This window comes from Tachypleus tridentatus, chromosome 9 (assembly GCF_004210375.1).
Source record: "Tachypleus tridentatus isolate NWPU-2018 chromosome 9, ASM421037v1, whole genome shotgun sequence".
Lineage (NCBI taxonomy): Eukaryota > Metazoa > Arthropoda > Merostomata > Xiphosura > Limulidae > Tachypleus > Tachypleus tridentatus.
Window position 1 is genome coordinate 125662427 of NC_134833.1, and position 21973 is coordinate 125684399.

General features: G+C 34.6%; 1 protein-coding gene across 1 annotated transcript; it reads right to left on the reverse strand.

Annotated features, from left to right (window-relative positions):
- Nucleotides 1-1834: 1834 nt before the first annotated feature.
- On the reverse strand, nucleotides 1835-21250 carry LOC143226293 (uncharacterized). Its single transcript, XM_076457078.1, has 5 exons — nucleotides 20257-21250; nucleotides 14338-14555; nucleotides 8909-9082; nucleotides 8251-8391; nucleotides 1835-3152 (listed from the first exon to the last, which is right to left on the reverse strand). The coding sequence occupies exons 3-5, from the start codon at nucleotides 9048-9050 to the stop codon at nucleotides 2812-2814; spliced, it is 624 nt and encodes a 207-aa protein (XP_076313193.1). The 5' UTR covers nucleotides 9051-9082; nucleotides 14338-14555; nucleotides 20257-21250; the 3' UTR covers nucleotides 1835-2811.
- Nucleotides 21251-21973: the final 723 nt, after the last annotated feature.

A 21973-nucleotide genomic window follows, 5' to 3' on the forward strand; every position in this document is an offset into this window, starting at 1 on the left:
TTTTTAACATAAAGGTACTTTTAAACAGGTTGAGTTACATTTTCCAACTGCAATATTAGATTTGTGCACTAAATGGACAATGTAATAGTTTTATTTTCAATAATTTATTGAAATAAAAGAATACTGATTATATACTGTGTATATATATCAGCTTTCTCAAAAATAAATCCACGAATGTTGTATAAAATGTAAACAATAAAATTGACATGATTTTCAATTTTGTTTGAATTCAATGTTAGTTAGTCTAGGCCCAGCATGGCCAGGTGAATTAAGGCGTTCGACTCGTAATCTGAGGGTCGCGGGTCGAGTCCCCGTCGCACCAAACATGCTCGCCCTTTCAGCCGTGGGGGCGTTATAGTGTGACCGTCAATCCCACTATTCGTTGGTAAAAGAGTAGCCTCACTTCCCTATAGTCTTACGCTGCTAAATTAGGGGCGGCTAGCTTTGTGTAGCTTTGCGCGAAATTAAAGAAAAACAAAACAAGTCTAAAATAGGTTAGTGTTAAATAGAATCAGTACTGAGTCACAGAACTGTTCTTTTATTAAGTTCAAACAACAAAAATGATAGTTAATACTTCTAAAAGCATATCAGTAGTCATGTTTCCAGTAAGTTCTAAGATTATGTTATCTTATAACTTGTTTAACACTTGGTAATATTTAATCAACTAGTTAATAACCAGACTTCTGAATATGATTAAATGTAGTCTAGAGAATGTAAAGTAGCTTTTTGTATAATAACAAGACATGTCTTAGTATTCTATTTGTTGTTGTTGTTTTTTTAATTTCGCATAAAGCTACCCGAGGGCTATCTGTACTAACTGTCCCTAATTTAGGACTCTAAGGCTAGAGGGAAGGCAGCTAGTCATCACCACCCACCGCTGGCTCTTGGGCTACTCTTTTACCAACGAATTATGTGATGTCACATTATAACGCCCCCACAGCTGAAAGGGCTTTAGTATTCTAGAGACACTTTGGAAATTTGTCAACCTGAAGATGTCTAAGAAGGTCGAAACGTTGTTCTTCACTTTATTTTAATTAAAGTTTTATTGTCCATACCAGCCATTTTTACTTAAAGTGAGTTTCTTGTCATCAGGAAGGTATCTCTTCAATGCTGTTTGTATCATAATTTCTACAAATGTCATAGTTTATGGGTATGGTTACACACTAAATCATTCTCCTTCCTCCAATTATGATGTCCTGATGCACACGTTTCTCATTGCACAATCCAGGTAGCGTGGCGCCATCACTAATTTGAACCATCAACCGCACTGAAGCAACTAGTCAACAACGGATAGGCCTACCGATTCTTTGTTAGTGCTATCTTCTGCTTTTTGTAGCAGCTTACATCCGTTGCTGGCAGTATGATCATAATTACAATTCATAAAACAATTCCTGTTATCGAATCTGCTGTTTATAGTATGGAAAGAAATTTAACATATTTTATGAAATACTTTCATTCTTGATACATATGCTATGTCTTTGGTATGTTTAAAGCATTTTCATAATATTTCAGAGCAAGAAAACATAAGCCTAATTTAGTATGATATTGTGAAATGCAAGTAAACTAACCCAAGTTTATCCTTACAAGATAACTATAAATTAATATGAATATTAATCATACCTCAAAAACAGAGAAATTAGCTTTCAATAATCACTCAACGGTAAGTATGAAGGTTCACTAGATTAAAATTTGAGTTTCTATACTTGCAGTTGACAGAACAAATATAACTCATTTTGTATTTCTATGCTTAACAACAACCGAACCAGATTTGTGCTTAAAAATAGAACAAACAAAGAAATAAATGATCTTTATTCTCTAGTTCTCTTCTGTTTATTTATCGGTCTGTGAGACAGTTATAGAATTCTGAAAACAAGTGAAATAAGTTGTTACGTGTTTCAGGCGGCGAAACAAGCACGCCCGTAAACAGAGGGGAAAATTTCAAGTCACAGTCCAAGAACAATTCTTTTGTTACAACAAGAATACCACAAACAGCAAGATTTCATACATTTATCACAGATCAAGAATACAGTCATTGTAGACTTTGGTATATAGCTATTTACTCATCAATAATAACCTAAAACATTTTTTGTGTTTGAATAACATATAACATTCTCATCACAATTAATTATTATTTAACAAAATAACTATAAAAATAATTTTTCGTTTATTCACCAAAACGCGTAAATTCAGTTAAAATTACGTACAACCTTAACTTATTGTTTAATTCGATACTCCTCATGCAGTAGAATGGTTTCGCGCAGTTCAAGATTCATCGGTAGTGCTTAGGAGAATGAAGAAACCAAATGCATTAGGACTTGTAAGCTATGATCCATAATCTTTTATTCACCACTAATAACCTAAAATACTTTCAGTGTTTATTTAGCGACTAAAGGGTCCCACGCCAAAGAACTGACTATCACTTAGTCCGCAGACTAGCACCCTGAAGACGGTTGTTGAAATAATGAAAAGAAAATAATTTTGTTCCTTTGTGCAAAACTACAAAATAGGTTATCTGCGCCCTGATCATCGCAAGACATCTAACCCCGACTTTTACCGTTGTAATTCTGCAAAGTTACTATTGACCCAGTGGGGGACGACTAAAACCTTGTATGCTATTTAAGTGGCAAGATGGAAAAGAACGATTAGTTTTATACTTTAACATATGTATGTATCATTTACATCATGAGATTACACCAATATGTAAAAATGGGTTTTTATGGCTTATTATGGTTTAATATCATTTGGCAAAATTAATGTTACCAATCTTACTGTTTCTAAGTTGTCAACTTTTGGTCATCATGATATAAAGGGTCAGTATATAGGATTTGAAATTGCAACATTTGAAGTCTGCACTTCATACCTAGGGGGAATTTGATGGTTTGTGTAATTATCATGGCGCATATTGGAATTATATGGGTAAGCCGAATTCACAGATGTATATGGAGGTGGCAAAGTTCCACATGGTGGATTCTCAGATGTGCATGGAGATGACGAGGTTACATATGGTGGTGGTGCTGTAAACCTAGTTGGTGTTCGTATATAAGACACTGTTACCTTCCGTTTTCTGCGGTAGATTACGACCGTTACAAACATAGCGATTACAGCTATAACGACTGCTAGGACAATTCCTATTACCGCTCCAGCTGTTGGGCCTGTAAAAAGAAATTAAATACATTTTATGAAATGCCTTCGTCCTAAATTCAATTTATAGAACTAACCGTTTCTCTTGATACCTTTGACATGTCTTTGAAACGTTTAAAGGATTTGCATAACATTTAAGGTTTATAACATATTATTACCATTTTAAACTTTTTCATCTATTTCTCACAACCCCAACCACCCTCAGTGACTCAGTGTTAAGTCTGAAGGCTTATAATATAAAAATTTTGGTGGACACAGCACATATATCCTAGTTTGTTGCTTTGTGCATCACAAACAAAAATATGTATATTTTTAAAACAAAGCCACAATGAAACTTCTACGAATGGCTATCATTTGAGTAGCTTCATGAGAACGTTAATCAGCTAAATTGCAGATCATTTCTCCACAGGAAAATGAACAAGATTTAAAATATTATAAACACTAGAGAATGAGTGTGTGTTTTTATTTGTGTTTTTCCATATCGGACTATCTGCTGTGTCCACCGAGGGAAATCAAACCCTTGGTTTTAGGATTGTAAATCCGTAGACTTATCGTTTATCTCAGAGGGGGTTTGATATGATTTGTTTTTAATTTCGCGCAAAGCTACTCAAGGGCTATCTGAGCTAGCCGTCCCCAGTTTAGCAATGTAAGACTAGAGGGAAGGCAACTAGTCATCATCACCCATCGTCAACTATTAGGCTACTCTTTTACCAACGAATAGTAGAACTGACCATCACATTATAACGCCCCATGGCTGAAAGGGGATCCGACATGGCCAGGTGGTTAAGTGACTCGACTCGTAATCCGAGGGTCGCCGGTTCCTATCCCCATCACAACAAACATGTTCGCCCTTTTTCCGGCCCGGCATGGTCAGGTGGGTTAAGGCGTGCGACTCGTAATCTGAGGGTCGCGCTAAACATGTTCACCCGAGAAAAATTCACGCTCTAATGGAGAAGACTCCGGGAGATAATACAACAACATTTCGAAGAAGATCCGAGATTAAATTCCGGCCCAACCTGCCGCAAACTGTCTTCAAAACCTGAAGACAGCACTATGTTAACTGCCTGAACGAAGTTTATAAACCAATTAGTACATAATAACAATACAAATCGGTAATTAATTAATAATTATACCCAAACTGATATCTGATCGTAACAACCTTTTCATATGTAACTAGACACTTCATACTCTCTTTACAATACCGACGAAACAAGAAGTAGAGGCCTGAAATTGTGAAGAAAGATCGCATTTCTTTCTACTTGCAATTTTCTTAGTCCATTTGGATAGTGGTTTATGCATAGGCTGCCATTACGTTCTTAACTTAATGTACATAACGCCTCTAAAGGAGAGTCAAACATGTTTGTTCTGTTGAAGGTGAAATGTGTGTTTTCAATGGCTATGTGCCCTATGTGTAAGTGAATTTTGTTATGAAGTTTTCTTAGAAAGCTTAAATCATTTATTGATCACTTATACGCCCCTGCGACATTTTGCTTGATTAATCAAATAATGTATAGGTGCTGTAGTTTGAACTTTTTTCATTCTAAAAATAATATAAAACAATCCCAGTAATACTTTAAATTACAAGCCAAATTATCAGAAGGAAAAGAATACAAACTAAGTCTCTAGTGGTAAGTGTCTCAAACTACCGTATAGTTACTAGTTTTACAACACTGGCTCAACACGCAAAAAAAAATATTAAAAAAATCATTCATTCTCAAACGTTGTATTTTGATTTAATGATGCATTAAATAAAATGCATATAATAAAACGATAAATTAATACTGTTGTTTAAAATATATAATAACTTTTACTGAGGACGTGAATTCACAGAATGGCTTATGGAAAAAACACACACGCTCCACACACATTCAGCACAATACATGATTAAGCGTATAAACTAAATGTTTCAGAATTTCGCGCAGTTACATAGGGGATATCTACACAGGGATATCCTTAATTTTAAAATCATAGACTAGACAAGAAGAAAAGTATCCACCGCAAAGGCGTCGATCCTTGAACTTGTCTTACCTGATCAGATAGTGGGACCTGGCTGTTTCTCTCATATGGAATATTGGTCCCAAAGTGCAGAAGGCATTTTTGTTGCATCGGGTCAAAATATATGAACCCTCGGATAAATGGTGTGGGCTCACTTACCACTGGCCACACCTGGCTCTTAATGAATAAGAAATTAATCGTTCAAGATTCGGTAGGATTTTTTTTTCTGTATTAGAGTCATTTAATTACAAAAATCAAATACTTGTTTATTTGTTCAGCACAAAATTATGTAATGGATTATCTGTGATATGAAAACTAGAGTTTTAGAGGTATAAGCTCCCAAACTTACCACCAGGAGGCAAACGGGACACTAACAAATTCCTTAACTGTTCTAACTTCAAATTTACTTGTTCTAATTTTAAAGCTGTGTATTTGTGATGGTTTAATATCAAAACAGAAAAAGAAAATTGAAATAATTTAAAGTGTATTGTTCAAATGTCATTAACATTCTTAATTTTTGCTGGCACAGCGGTAAGTCTAAGAATTTACAAAGCTAAAATCAAGGGTTTGATTCCCCTAGGTGGACTCAGCAAATAGGCCTACTTGGCTTTGCTATAAGAAAACACAAACAAACACGCACTGCTTGCCTTCATAAAAAAAGTATTTTTAAACTTGTGAAACTTCAACTTCTGTCGGGTTACTTCAGAGAAATCCTACACCAAGACTTCTTCAGTGTAGTTTCCTTAGTTCATGAAGGAGCTTTAGAAAAAAATCCGCACAAGAATTGACAGTTGATGAACGCTCCGATATGTTTCTTTTTTTCTGTGTATTTTTGTGTTGAATGAGTTGTAAGGTGGAGTGATAGTTACATATAGGTACGTTATTGCTGCTCTATTTCCAACTTCAGTTGTGAATGTTATGTTAAGATGGATGAAGTTAATATGTTTAAAGACGTAAGTTTGTTTGGATTGGTTATTAAAACTACATAATACACCATTAGCGTATATTTCCACTAAGAACATGAGAATAATAAAGTTTGTATTGTTTCTGTATGTATCATAATTACGTTTGCTAAAGTAGTTGACATGGAGCTTGTCATGCTAATTCAAATTTTTCTCTTATTTTTGATGTAAAATTCTTCTAATAATTGAAACGCTTCATTACTACAAAACCAAACTCTTTCGAAATGAAACCTGTTGTACCGTGTTTCTGAGTGCTATAACAATTTATTTCAAGCCCGGCATGACCAAGTGTATTAAAGCGTTCGACTTGTAATCCGAGGGTCGCGGGTTCTATTCCCGGTCGCACAAAACATGCTCCCCTTTCAGCCGTGGGGACGTTTAATGTAATGGTCAATCCCACTATTCGTTGGTAAAAGAGTAGCCCAAGAGTTGGCGGTGGGTGGTGATGACTAGCTGCCTTCCCTCAAGTCTTACACTGCTAAATTAGGGACGGCTAGCGGAGGTAGCCCTCGAGTAGCTTTGTGCGAAATTAAAAAAAAAACAAAAAAAAAAACAATTGTTTGCTTTAAATTTCGCGCGAAGCTACACGAGGGCTATCTGCGCTACCCGTCCCTAATTTAGCAGTGTAAGACTAAATGGAAGGGCAACTAATCATCACCACTCACCGCCAACTCTTGATCTACATTTTTACCAACGAATAGTGGGATTAACCATAATTTTATAAAACACCCACGGCTGAAAGGACGAGCGAAATTCAGAACAAACAAACAATTTATTTAAGTATACTGCTCATTCTAATCATTGTAATTCTATTGCTTTTATTATCAATATATTTTCACGTTTATTTAACTATTTCAGTGGAGGGATTCCACCTTTTGTCAGGTTTGTAAAATATTTTAATATAAAAGAATACAGTTTGGTTCCTTTGGAAATCCTAAATGATTTTAACAGCTCTTTAGATAGCTTTGATGGTTAACTGCCAATGTTGTTCAAGTTTTATTACTTGCACTGTTTTTCGTGGTTGAATGTTAGTGGCTTATTTCATAGTTTTTGTATAACTTTTCTAACTAGATCTTCAAAACGTGCTTTAGTTCTAATTGGTTCAAAAGAGTCAAACCTTTGCTGATAATATCCTATTGTATTTTTGTTAAGGTTAAGCATCATAAAATAATTATCTTTTGTGCGTATATATATATATATATATATCTTGTTGTTCTTTTCAGTTTTGGCTTAACCATGTTTTGATTTTCCGAAAATAATTTTTTTAGTGCTTGTTTCGATTTCCTTCTTTTTTTAATTTGCAATTTAGCAAAACTTTCTAGATTTCTGCTTTTACTGGTATTACTAATTCCGTCTGACGACTAAATATTTTTGTTTAGTCTGCACTTTCGTCTAATGATAGTTATTACGATTTTAGTTCGTCCCATGTTTAACAGTTTTCGAAATATTTGATTTTTCAACCAGGAATTTTTGTTGTGGGAATTTTGGTTCTGCATTGCATTGTTTACTATTCTGTGTGTATTTATTGTGTGTTTGTTTTGGAAACCAGTAATAGTAAATGTTAATTTGTCTGTTAATTTGTATTCTAATGTAGTTACAGCGTATAAAATTAACGTGAAAAATATAAACCCATATATATATATATATCGGCAAAATTTTTAAAAATTTATAAACAACATTTAATGAACACAAGTCATCAAATTTAAATTAATACATAAAATATCGATCATTAAATTACTAATGTATACATACGTTTCGTAAGGCCCGGCATGGCCAAGTGGTTAAGAAGCTTGACTCGTAATCTGAGGGCCGCAGGTTTGAATCTCCATCACATCAAACATACTAGCCCTTTCAGTCGTTGGGGCGTAATAATGTACGGTCAATCCCACTATTTGTTGGTAAAAGAATAGCCCAAGAGTTGGTAGTAAGTGGTGATGACTAGCTGCCTTTTCTCTAGTCTTACACTACTAAATTAGAGACAGCTAGCGCAGATAGCTCTCTTGTAGCTTTGCACGAAATTCAAACGAGAACATAGATTATGGTAAAACACATGATGAATTTTTGATACATTTTACGATTTTATTATTGATTATGATGAAGTTGTTGAAATTTAAAGTCGAAAAACAATCGTTAAACCTTTTGTACAACTTACTTCTACAATCTGAATTACCAAAATGTGATTCATCACTCGAATCACCACAGTTGTTATGACCGTCACATGTGAGACCATCGTAAATACAGCATAAGTTGTCACATTGAAAGTTGTTGCTGTTTCCACACGTACTTCTGTGACCTATATAAATATATTAATCAATATACAGCAATAAACAACATCCTATGAATTCTCACATTACCAGGGACACCATGTGAAATAGAAATGGGACATGACGGGATGGAGTTAACTTTAGTAGAGTTCTAGAGTCCCCTTAGATCTGTGGAATCTCCTAGATTTTTACAACGTTAAAATGTAAAATTAGTTCGGTTTGGTAAGTTTCTTGTAACTTGTTCCTACGTTTTTATCTACATAATTAATATACAGTCACAAAGAGAATTGAAAGTGGGAGTAAACTAGGATAAAAACTAAACATATTTTAGTGTTCTTACTATCAATCAATTGTTAAAGTAAACTAGGATAAAAACTGAACAGACTTTACTGTTCTTACTGTCAATTTATTGTTAAAATAGTAAGAAGCAATAAATCATCTCGATTTTTTTATTTTTTAAAATTAGTACATATATGTACGTATATGGAGACAAAATTTTCATCAATCGAGTTATTAAGTATAACGATAAAACGCAACATCACTTACCTCTGTAAAAACATCCTGTAAAAGTCAAAGTAAAATCAATTTCACCAAACAAAAAATTACCGCCAAAGTGAAAAGTCATTAACAAGGTGTTTTCTGAACTCTGAAACGACAGTTCTTCTTTCCAATATTTGTAATTCCACATTTTGTAACAGATGAATTATTTGAAGTCCAGATCTACAATGGGATAGATAAATACAACTTAGTTGACATTTAACGAGTTGTACGGAGTTGTAAGAGATTTATTTATATTATTTATACCTAATGCTTATATTACCACAATAAACAATGTCAGCAATAAGCGAAAAAATCCCCGATATAAACACGCATTTTAGTACAATAATTTCTGAAAATAACCAGTATATGAAAACAAAAAGTGTAGGATAAACTTTTCTGAAGAAGCTAAGTAAAATATAAGTATGTGTTAAACACTGAAAAGGTATGAATAGGAAACTTTCAAATTGTTTAATCTCTTTTTAGGAAGCTTTTGCTGTAACTGCATAAAAAAGTTTCATAATTCCTATTTTGGTATGCAAAACTAAGTTCACTCATTGAATGTTTAATATAATAATGGATGATACTGTAAGTTTAAGGTATGCAAGCTAACCGTATTTCTTGCCTTATTTAAGATATAGCTTTTTCAAACTTTTTGCACAAATTGAGCATAATGTTTAATATACCCTTCAAAAAAAAGAAACGCAAAAGGGATATTTTTGTTATTTTAAAGATAAATATATGTAATAACGTTACAAGCTCAGAGTATGTGACGTTACACGTGTTAAGGCACTGATTTTCAGACCAAAATAACAATAAAAGTTGTGCACTTTGAAAATGGAGGAAAACATCGGATTTTTCGCCAAAACGCATTCGTGTCCAATAAATTTGTTTGAGAGATCTGCAGGTTCTCCAAGTGCAACATATGCAAAATCCCTATAAAAGTGACGGGTTATCGGTTTCCATAGCTCAGTGTTAAGCCACCAATACGCAATACAGTTACGCCAATGACTGACTAAAGCACAACGCAACAACGCCATTGGTTGATTGGAAGCAGGCGAATCTCGATCAGATGTTGCCAGAGCTGTGAATGCCAACTCAAGCACCATCATAAGGTTATGGAATCGTCACCAACAACATGGATCAACTTGTGACCGTCCACGATCTGGCAGACCTCGTGTGACCACGCCTGCACAAGATCGCTACATCTGGTTACGTCACCTTCGGGATAGGACCACCACTGCGACGTCTACTGCCTGAACCATACCAAGGCTGCATAGGATTTCCGATCAGACCGTACGCAACCGTCGACGAGATTCTTAGGCCCCATGTGCAACCCATTATGGTAAACGTTAACGACAATTTTCAACATGACAACGCCCGTTCTCACACAGCCCGACTCACCACTGTCTTCTTGAGACACCACAACATCAACGTTCTTCCCAGGCCCTCCAGATCACCAGATTTAAACCCCATCGAACATCTTTGGGACAAGTTGGGCCGACTTCTGCAACAGCGACAACCTCAACCGCAGACTCTACCTCAGCTTGCAGCAGCTTTGCAGGCTGAGTGGACAGCCATTCCACAGGTTGTGATTCGTCATATTACATAGGAAGAACGTCAACGCTATTCTTTTCAGGATGCAAGTTTGAATCAGTTATTGATGGAACCTCATCGCTTCCATGGGCAGGAGATGCCAAGCAGTTATTGATGCTCACGGGGGGCATACTTGTTATTGACGTTGAGTGACGTTAAACTTCAACTAGTGAGCGTGGACTTCGCCTTTGCAGAATTTGGATGTTCAACAGTGAATGTGCAAAGTTTCACACATGTCATACAGAACTACTCGGAATAAATTTGTTAACAACATGTCTCAAATTTTGCCTTTTGCGTTTCTCTTTTTGAAGAGTATATGTAAAGTCAGTAAAGGAGCCACTAAGTTCCTCTTGTGCTAGCTACTTATAAAATTAGGTCATCTAAGTAGAACATCACATGTAACAATATATATACTGCATAAAAAGTTATAGTAATTTTTTCCATAAGAAATCACATTGTGTTCCATGGATAAAACAACCCCCGACTTATATTGAAAGCAACCATCAATAACTGATTCAAACTTGCATCCTGAAAAGAATAGCGTTGACGTTCTTCCTATGTAATATCGTATTTTTTCAGTCTATAACAAAATGATAAGGATTTTTTTTGAATTTCAAATTGGTAGGTATAAAACATTGTTTAGTGTAAGTATTATTATTAATTGATTCATTTGTGTTTACAATTCAGTGATGTCGAAACTATCGAACATTACGTGCAATCAATTAATTCGAGGCAAAAGAGATTTTTAGAAGGTCTAAGAGATAGATGCAAACGAGCTGAAGCAGAGAGAAAAAGTAAAATCACGCGAAAAAGAAGAACCGTCAAAGAAAAGTTAAAGTTAACAGTCGAAGGAGTGATAGGCCTACCAGTCGATATGTTAGAGTAAGATTAACAGTTTGAAAGAGATAAGAATAAACTGTCTCGTCAAAAGATGTCCTTAAGTAATTGAATTAACTTAAGTGTACTTTGAAAAAAATGCACTTGTTGGAGGTACGAAGACCAGACGATTTTAAGAAGCTCAGGATAAAACTGTCGTAACTCAACGACAAGATAAGTGAACTATACATGAACGCTACAGCAATAAAAAATAAAGAAAATAATTTAGCTTGTCAGTTCAATTCTAAGGTAATTTATTTGGCCTAAGCAGACTTTTGACAAGAAAAAGAGAACAGTATAGTATTTGAGACACAACTGTGATTTCCATAGTGTAAAGAATTTTTGTATGTACGATTAGTTTGTTTCGAATGCATATATTATTTTAAAAACAAGTGGAGTGTGTGCTAGCGTTTGTTATCGAATTTACCGCCGAGAACTCACAGACACCTACTGCAGAAGAATTCTTAGCCCAGCATACCCATATACTTATCTTAATATATAGAATAAGTGGTAAGTTCCTAAATATATATATATATATATATATATACATGCTAAATTGATTTAACATCTATTTAGTCAAGAAGGATTAATTTAGAGAATTTAGAGTGCTATAGAGGTGTGTCACAGTTTCTGTCATTCAAGTCAGAACGATAATACGTACTCTGAAAAAGGGCTCAATCTGTTACTCCAAACAAAACAAAACTTTACTGCCAAAAGAGCTTAACTCTCAAAAAAGTTTGAAAATAAAGATGAATGCAGTTTGGGAAGCTAGTTGGCTTGTGTTTCTCTTGCAAAAACTAGACAAAGTGTTCATGTTCAGGTTGGCATTACATCTAGCCATCTTATGCCAGAAAATTAGTCATATCGAGCTTCTCTTGTTCATTTCTATAGATATACTCGTACAACCTAAAGACAAAAAGGCTTTATAGAGCTGAGGAACCAGATATTGTATGGCCACTACCTTGTTTTGTGAGATTTTTTATGTGCCTTTTACCTACTCATAGCTAAAAACAAGTGCAAATTCAGTAATGCTAGTTGGAAATTTAAGTAGCAGGTATTATAAGCTCAAATCTCTAATCAGTTGTTGTTTGTTATTTTGTATTTTTTTTAAACGATAGTATCAGAAAGCTTTGTTTGGAAATCAACTCATCATACACATCTCCGCGACTCGTGGACTGGATGTTAAAAACATTCCAGTAAGAGATGCAAAAATACACTTGCCCTTAAAAGCTTTGGTTGTTCTTTGTAAGTGTTAGAAATAAATATTATTTCATTATGTGATACATTGTGGAATATCTCTTCCATTGCTACAGACTGAATCCCAGTTAAAATAATTAAGATTCTACACATTTTCTGGCGAATCTCCAGTTATCTTACGGCTCCTATACATTTATTAACAGAGAAATCAATAAGCCTGAAAATACCACAAGTCTACAACATAATTTTATAAATTACTGAATTTCATGTACTTATAACTCCACTTGTGCAAACAGTAATGACTTCTGTGAAGTATCACTTGATAGGTATAAAACAGAAGTTCTCAGTATCATAAATTTTTAACACATTAAAGTACAAACCAAAAATAAATCAATTTTAAAAGTTCTATGCGAATTTTTTAATATATATTTAAGAAAATAGACAAAGATTATTGCAGGTTTCTGCAGTTCTTTTATCGCAATTCATGCAATGCACTACTATGGCTGATAAAAGAATAAAATCAGTTGTTTAATTCGATAAATTTTTCAATTTTAACTGTAAATAACATGTTTAACTAAAGCGGAATTTAATTCTGCAATATTGGTTTAAATAGTTTTTTGTCATGACTTCATTAGAATTTTAATTATGAAATCTTCCGAGATGGACACTAGATTTAAAACCACAACCGGTTAACAATAATATTTTTGCAGCATCCATATGTAAGTTACAATCTGTAAAATGCTTTAAGTTCGTCACATTCTGTTGGCAAATAATATGTTTCTCACTGGCGTGAATAAAGTAGATTACGCCGTTTACTACATACAATAACTAAAAGTATAGACGTCTCAGTATACAAATTCTGCCATTAGTCAAAACATATTCCGTTTACATATTAATAATTGTTGTTTTATTTTTTAGTGCGATGCAGTATAAAGTAATAGAAATCGTGGAAGAAGTATTTCGCTGGAAGTTAAAAAGACAGATAAAAAGTAATGTGTTACAAAGGTATTTTGAGAAAACAAATATGAAATAAAGCATACTGCATCTCCTGAATTGTGTCAGACACTTCTTTCAGAGTTACAACGCATTTATAGTTTAAATTTTACTTACTAAATACACACACTACTACGAGAAGTATATTTTTAAAAATAATTTTTTTAGATTTTTATGCAAGCTGCGTAAGTCTAATTCTTTACAGTAGCTGCATCGTTATTGAAAGCAAAAAATAAAACCAACATTTGCTGACCTATTATAATTAGTTAACATCCTTACCATCCGGTTGTTGTTCGTATATGGTGTGTATTGGGTATAATCTTATACAAGGTGTGGTAAGACCGAAAATAATTTGCAAAACATAGCAAGTTATATTATTTGTTTTGTTTGTTTTTTTAATTTCGTGCAAAGCTACTCAAGGGCTATCTGCGCCAGCCGTCCCTAATTTAGCAGTGTAAGACTAGAGGGAAAGCAGCTAGTCATCATCCCCCACTGCCAACTATTCGGCTACTCCTTTACCAACGAATAGTGGGATTGACCGTGACATTATAACACCTCCACGGCTGAAAGGGCGAGCATGTTTGAGGCGACGGGGATTTGAACCCTCGACCCTCAGATTACGAGTCGAACGCCTTAGTCCACGTGGCAATGCCGGGCCAAGTTACATTAATCTGTTGTGTTTACTTGTAAGAATATTTTATTACCTGGTGTGCAACAAAGAGATTTAAAAATAAAACAAATAAAATAAAGTTATATTCAAACTTTTTTTTACTAACCTTTAAGTAATCTAAACATTCTCCATACTGTTTTCGTAAATTAATTACTTGAAAGCTTATAACAATTCTATGGTCGATAGGAGCGATTAAAGTAATATTACAGTTTGATGACGGCAGGAACCCTTCTTTAGAAACTGTCAGTATTCCAGCAGAATTATAATTGCTTGATGAAGACAAAGAGATCGTTTTTTGTCCACCAATACATTCTGACACCTGATCTGTAAACATCAAAACAACATTCGTTAGAAGATATTTTTCTGTTTTGTTTTTGTATTTCGCTTAAACCTTCACGGGGGCTATCTGCGTTAGCCGTCCCTAATTTAGCAGTGTAAGACTAGAGAGAAAGCAGCTAGTCATCACCACCCACCGCTAATTCTTAAGTTACTCTTCTACCAATGGGTAGTTCGTTTGACCGTCACTTTATAACGCCATCACGGCTGAAAGGGCGAGCATGTTTGGTGCGACCGGGATTCGAACCCACAACCCTCGGATTACGAGTCGAACGCCTTAACACACTTGACCATGCCGGGCCTTTTCTGTGTTACATCAATAATTTCAGTATCGAATAATTTGCATATAACCACAGATATACTGCATTGTTTGTTTGTTTGGAATTAAGCACAAAGCAACACAACGAGCTATCAGTGATCTGTCCACCAGATGTATCAAAAACCCGATTTCTAGCGGTGTGAGTCCGCAGACATGCTACTGGGGGCGTAATGGATTGACGGAAACATCACGTTCACATTAAACAAAATGTAGAAACTCAAGTATCAGTATTTAGCAGCTTATTCAGTCGATACTGTCTTTTATAAATTGCACACAATTTTGTTTCTCGTAATCATTCAATTCATTTAATAGTGTATATTAATTTAAGGACAACAAAGAACCTGTTGATTACCTCAACCACTATACCAAGTTTTATAAATAAAATGATCAAAGCCAATCCTTATCATTCAAATGTTTATCGAACATTTCTTTAGATTTGCTGTGTTGACCACATCTAACTGAAGGAAACCCATCTATCAGGCACAAACTAAACCTTCTACCAATAACTCTAGGTTATAATTGACTAGTTCTTAAGGTTACTCTCAATTGAACATCCAGTTTACGTGGCGTCAACATAAACATCTGTTGCTATACATTTCATTACACTCATTAAACATAATCCTTTGTTCTCCTGAAGATGTTTGGTGAATTATCGGAAAACACTCGAGTTTTGGGTTTCGTTTAAAAGCCATCACAAATTTTGAACCTGGTTCTGTGTGCTAACTTCTTTCAAAAACTGATACAAGATTAATATACCTATATTTTCTGACACGATTTTTATCAGCTAATAAATCTATTATTACTGGCACAGTTTTATCACCTCCCTTGATAAAGGGAGGTAACAACAAAAAACTTCCACTCTTTTGACACCCGCCAAGTGTTCAAAGACTTACAATAAATAGTAACAAGTGGTTCAACTACCCATCTCTCATCCTCCTTCAAATTCCTTGGAAAATATCATCTGGCACGTGAGCTTTATCATTCTTTAAGTTTGTCATGATATAAAAACTGTTTAGGCTAGATATTGTTGATTAATTTATTTCGTGAGTGAATATTTTATAATTGTTTATTTTTGTTCATAACAAGAGAGTTAGAAGCAATTAATTTAAAGTAAATTTTATAACAAGTTTATTTGTGTAAACTGGTAAGAGTCGTGCAATGTGTTTATAACTCATTGATGTCGAGATTATAGATCGTCGCGTGAAACTTATTGATCCTGAAAATATAGCGAGCAGACGATTAAGTAACAAATACGTAAATAGTGCGAGATTAGCGAAAACAGCATACAGAGCAGGATGGGAGGAAAAAACTAAAGCAGAATGGAAGAGAAAAGGTTGAGAAACGAAGAATTAATCGTTGTTGGAGTGAATAGCCTAACCGTTGGTATCTTAAAGATATTACGTTTTCTGATATTTCTGGGGAATAATTTGTCTCTTCATAAGATTTTCTGAACCAATTGAACCTTCCTGTGTAAACTCTGACAAACAAGCAGACGAATATCATAAGTTAAGGTTGCAACTGTGGTAAATCGACGAGACAGCTTACCTGAAGTATACTTCGATACTGCTGTGATAAAAAGAAAAATGAACTAAACACTGATAGCGTTCAAGATAAAACAAACTATTACAGCTTTTCAACTTATTATACAGTAATTGGATTGCACTAAGTGGGCTTTTGAGAAGAAAAGAACTTATAGCATTTAAAATATAATTCTGATATACAAAACGTAAATAACTTTTGTACGTGTCTTTAACTTAGCTTGAATACATTATTCGGAAAACAAGTGGAGTGCATGCTGTTCATTTATTTTTTTAAATTTCTGTATTATTGCCAACGAAATATTGTGTATTTGGTTCCAATTAAAAAACATACATGGTGACACCTATATTTTACTTAAATTTTAGTCTATATTTAACGAATGCTTCTTTTATTTTTAATTTATTAATTCTCTCATTGAATAATGTTTTTAAATTGTTAATGTTAATTAGGCGTTGATTCCTTGAACTGTATAAATAGTGCAATGGAAGAGTGTTATGTTCTTTGATACTAATGTTCATGTTGCATTCCTTTTCTCCTATGTACGTGCTATCGCATGGATTGTCATTGATGTTTATAGACGTTTCTATCGTTGAAGTTGGCAGAATAAACTTTCTAAGACGACCTTTGATTTTATTACTCGGTTTTTGGATAAAAATAAAACTTTACTTTTTAAGATTGTATTTCTCTGATACGTGTTTTCAAATGTTTGTAATGATTTTGGTAACATAGTCATAATATAGTAAGACCCTAGCGTGTCTGAGTGTGTGCGATTTATTTGAGGAAGAGTGTGTTTTCTGTTATTAAGTTTGTTTTTATATTTCAACGAGATGCAAGTGACATGTTAATGGAAGTGTCACTTGTTAATGAATCCATTAAGTATATATTCCAGTTCGTGTTGCAGATTGCTGTTGATATATACATTAAATGTTGTGTTGTAAATATTTGATAACATACCAATTTTTGATGAGAGGGCACAGTCCTCTTTTATATCATAACCAGATTTCTAGAATTTTTAGTGTAAAACCGTCGGAGTTTCTTTCTATCGTTACGTTCGTGTAATTTAAAAATCTGTTTTTTTCTTCTTCACAAATGTATTTGATTTTAGAGTGAATGTTGATTACGTGTTGTAGAAATGACTGTTGATTGTTGTTGTCTTCAAATCCACAAAATATATAAATAACGTACATAAAACAATGTTTGTCTATGGAAGGAAAAAGTTGGAGTTGTGTTGATAGTCTGGCTTTTTATTTTGTTGATAAACAATTTACGTAATACAGTTGATAGAAGGCTATCCATGCTTAGGCAGTTTATTTATTTTAAAATTTTGAAACAAAACACCAGCGCACTATTTTGGTTTGGTTTGAATTTCACGCAAAGCTACACGAAGGCTACATGCGCTAGCCATCCCTAATTTAGCAGTGTAAAACTAGAGGGAAGGCAGCTAGTTATCAACACCCACCACCAACTCTTAGGCTACTCTTTTACCAACGAATAGTGGGATTGACCGTCACACAATAACGTCCTCACGGCTGAACGGGCAAGCATGTTTGGTGTGACGGGGATTCGAACTCGCGACCCTCGGATTACGAGTCGAGTGCCTTAACCTCTTGGTTATGCCGAGGTCTCGCAATATTTTGTACAGTCAACAACAGTCACCTGATGATGGCCATACGAGTGATCAAAACGTTTTAATAAAATTAAAAAATAAATAATCCATTAATAAGTTGTACCTTTGGACTTTTATTTAAAGCACATAATGGAGTTCCTCTCTTCACAGCATGCTTGCATTCCATTGCAAAAATCGTTCAAAATTCGTTTCCTTTGCTATCGCTTCAATTCCTTTTTCTTAATAATATTGATCCTTTTAAAATTCATGTAGCATAAAGGTAACCGTCAAGTTATGATCATCAAACAAGCAAGCTTTTACATTCTCCTTTTATTTAACCCGTTTTACTTTAAACACTAAATTCTCTATTTTCTGATGTTGGAAAGTTGACCCGGTTTCGTTCGTATTGCTATTTTTGGCCCTACGAGTGAACTCTGGATTTTAGCGTTGGAGAGCCGGGTTCGAATCCGTAAGATTTTACAACAATTCCACGCAATTTTAGCTGTGGTTTCTTTACACTAGCAACAATCAATTCTTTAGCGTGGACTGTGTGTGGAAAGGTGTTGATAACTGTTCCCTTCCCTTTGGTCAGTAGTTTAAAATTAAAGACGGCGGCAGGTAATCTTATTAGCGTTGCCTTAAACACGTGATACAAATACTAATACTCCTATTTTTAATGACAACATAGATAAACTTCATTTTGTTTTTGTTTGTAGTTAATATATTTTTCATTCTCTAATGTAAGGTGCCCCTAATGCCTGTTAAACATAAAGAAATCAATCGGTTTTACTTTTTTGTTTTTGTTATTTGCCCATAAAAGACAAAAATAGGGCACTATCAACTATTGTTCCCATTATGTTGATGTAAAGGCATACTTAATTTCACAATGAACAATACAATGTATTATTAAGGATGTTGTTTACACGATTAAGCAGTGTAACCAAACAAATTACCAGAAACATATTTACATGTTTAAAAATCACTGACTTACAATTACTCTGTGTTGTTGTTAAACACCAAGCTAAACAACAGGCTAACTGTGCGTTAAAAAGAACCTAGACTTTTGGACATTCACTGGGGTTGATATTGTTTCCGATTTGCTCCCCCCATGACACAGTAGCATGTCTGCGGACTTACAACGCTGGAATCTGGGTTTCGATACTGGTAGTGGGCAGAGCACAGATGGCCCATTGTGCAGCTTTGTGCTTAATTGCAACTTAACTCAGCTTCCGGCTTAAGGTTTTCACAAAGTTGTTTCAGATAATTAATCTACGAAGCGGTAATACCTTTGTATGGTCATCTCTATCTAATGACGGATATGCATTGAATCAAATACCTTGTCTGGTTAAAACATAAGTGAAAGTTTAAACACCCCATTTTCATTTCATTCACGTCAGTTGTTTTATTTTTTTATCATATAAATCACGAAAAAATAATAAAACTCCACCCAGAAGACAAAAACAACAGAAAATGCACTAGCACAGGTGATTTTTGTGTTGCTGATCAATGCCAAACTACTACACAGTGAGATATTTGTACTGTATCCACTTCGGGTATAAAAATCCGATTTCTAGCGCTTAAGTCCTCAGACTACAGCTAAGCTATAAGGGGAGGGGGTAAGACAAGTGGGTAGACAAAGATGGGCATGCTTAAACTATCATATAAGCAGATGGTCTTGTTTAGCATTATAGAAATACCAGAAAATGGTATATAATATTTACTGTGTTTGGATTTCTCTGTTTATTTCGCCATTGAAACATAAATTTCCTCATATATTTTGCTTGGAAAACAATGACATCGGAAAATTAGAGTAAATCACACTTAACATAAAAAAACCCGTTAAAGTGCTTTATTTTATTTATTGCGTGTTTAATAGCAAGTGTTGAAGAAAAACACATTTTGCATTGCCTTTTAGATTAAAAAAGCTAACGGATTATTTTATTTCGTTAGGGGAAACATGTTTTTAACTGTGATCCAATGATGAAACGTATTACCATTCCTATATCCTCAGTTTTTGTAACACGACGTATAAACTGTGTAACAACTCATATTTCATATTATCCATAACATGATCACTAAAAAAATAGACCGAATATAACACTAACTGAATAAAATCTCAACTTTAAATATTTTATTTTACTTTCATTTTCTTAATGTAACATCTTAAATAAAAGATCACTAAACACAAAATATGTTTAATAAAAGGTTTTACAAACTTTACTTACACGTTATATAGGTGTTAGCCAGGGGAAACAACAAAACAAATATTGTAATATCCTTCAGCTTGATGAACATCTTAGATTTATCCACAAGGTGGGGTTGATAGGGGTCCTGATATAATGGTCGCTTAGTTGCACTCTTTCAGTACAAATGTCACGAGCTTCACTTGCGCATTCTACAAACCCGTTATATGACGCCCACTTAAGACGCGAGGAAGATAACATGGGCAAAGATCACTAATTATATGAAAAGGTATAGTAATCACATGAAAGCACTAAGAAATAGAAAAAACCTGGTGACTCTGTTGTAAAAGGTTTGGTTTATTTTGAATTTTGCGCAAGGCTACTCGACGGCTATCTCTGGTAGTCGTCCCTAATTTAGCAGTGTAAGACAAGAGGGAAGGAAGGCAACTAGTCATCACCACCCACTGCCAATTCTTGGGCTACTCGTCTAGTCATCACCACCCACCGCCAACTCTTGGGCTACTCTTTTACCAACGAATAGTGGGATTGACTGTCACATTATAATGCCCCCACGGCCGAAAGGGCCAGCATGTTTCGTGTGACGGGGATTTGAACTCGCGACCCTCGGATTACGAGTCAAGTGCCTTGGGCCATGTGTGTTGTAAAAGAAACGTGTAATAGGGTGCAAGGAATCAAATGAATTTTTAATAATTTACAAAAGTTCAAATGTATTTTCATGGAACGGTTTCATTGATCTTGTTTTAATAATTTACAAAAGTTCAAATGTATTTTCATGGAACGGTTTCATTGATCTTGTACAGTAACATGAAAATGTTTCAAGAGAACCACGTTAAATTACTTTATTTTATATTACTGAACCATAATGTTCAACATAAATAGGTAATTTATAGGCCGAAAATAAAAAAATCCCCTTCAATTATTTGTAAACTTTTACTTAAGTATTCAGCCCAGCATAGCCAGGTGGATAAGGCACTCGACTTGTAATCCGAGGGTCATGAGTTTGAATCACCCTCACACCAAATGTGCTCGCCCTTTCAGCCATGGGGACGTTATAATGTGACAGTCAATCCCACTATTCGTTGGTAAAAGAGTAGCCTCAGAGTTGGCAGTGGGTGGTGATAGCCAGCTGACTTCCATCTAATCTTACACTGTCAAATTAGAGACAGCTAGTGCAGATAGCCCTCGTGTAGCTTGGAACAAAATTCAAACCAAAACTTAAGTATTTATAATTTCCAAAACTACTTAGAAGATACGACATTTTCATTCAAGTGGATGAGTTGAAATAAAAGCAGATGTTTGACCCTCCTTGATTATATTGACTGTCATTTTTTATACACACTACTAATAAAGATCAATATACACGTGACCTTTATTGTTCCATTTTTTCCCACAATTAATCTCTGGTGAAGAAAAATAAGTTAACAAGCTTCATCTAGTCTCATCTTTTGTTCAGAGTTGCTTACAGTTGGATGCATTAGGTGAGGATACACACATATCAGTCTCATATGAAGAGATTCCTAAAAAAAATCAAATAAAATTATCACGTCTTGTCAGACAGTTGCAAGAAGGTGACTGCTTTCCAAAGTAAAAATAAGATACTCTCACTTGGGCAAGTAAGATACTTACCTCCTTACTACTATAATGGAGGCTGAAGTGACAATCTCAGAAGGCAAGTTTATCTTACTTACCCACAAGTAGTAGTACCTTATTTCAAGTAGTACCTTATTTCACTTTTCTT

Coding starts and splice junctions, on each gene's coding strand:
- LOC143226293 (XM_076457078.1), bottom strand. CDS start 9,050: ATGTGGAATTACAAATATTGGAAAGAAGAACTGTCGTTTCAGAGTTCA. Junction 8,392..8,908: donor TACAGGATGTTTTTACAGAG/GTAAGTGATGTT, acceptor ATATTTATATAG/GTCACAGAAGTACGTGTGGA. Junction 3,153..8,250: donor TGGTAATTCAGATTGTAGAA/GTAAGTTGTACA, acceptor TTCTTTTTACAG/GCCCAACAGCTGGAGCGGTA.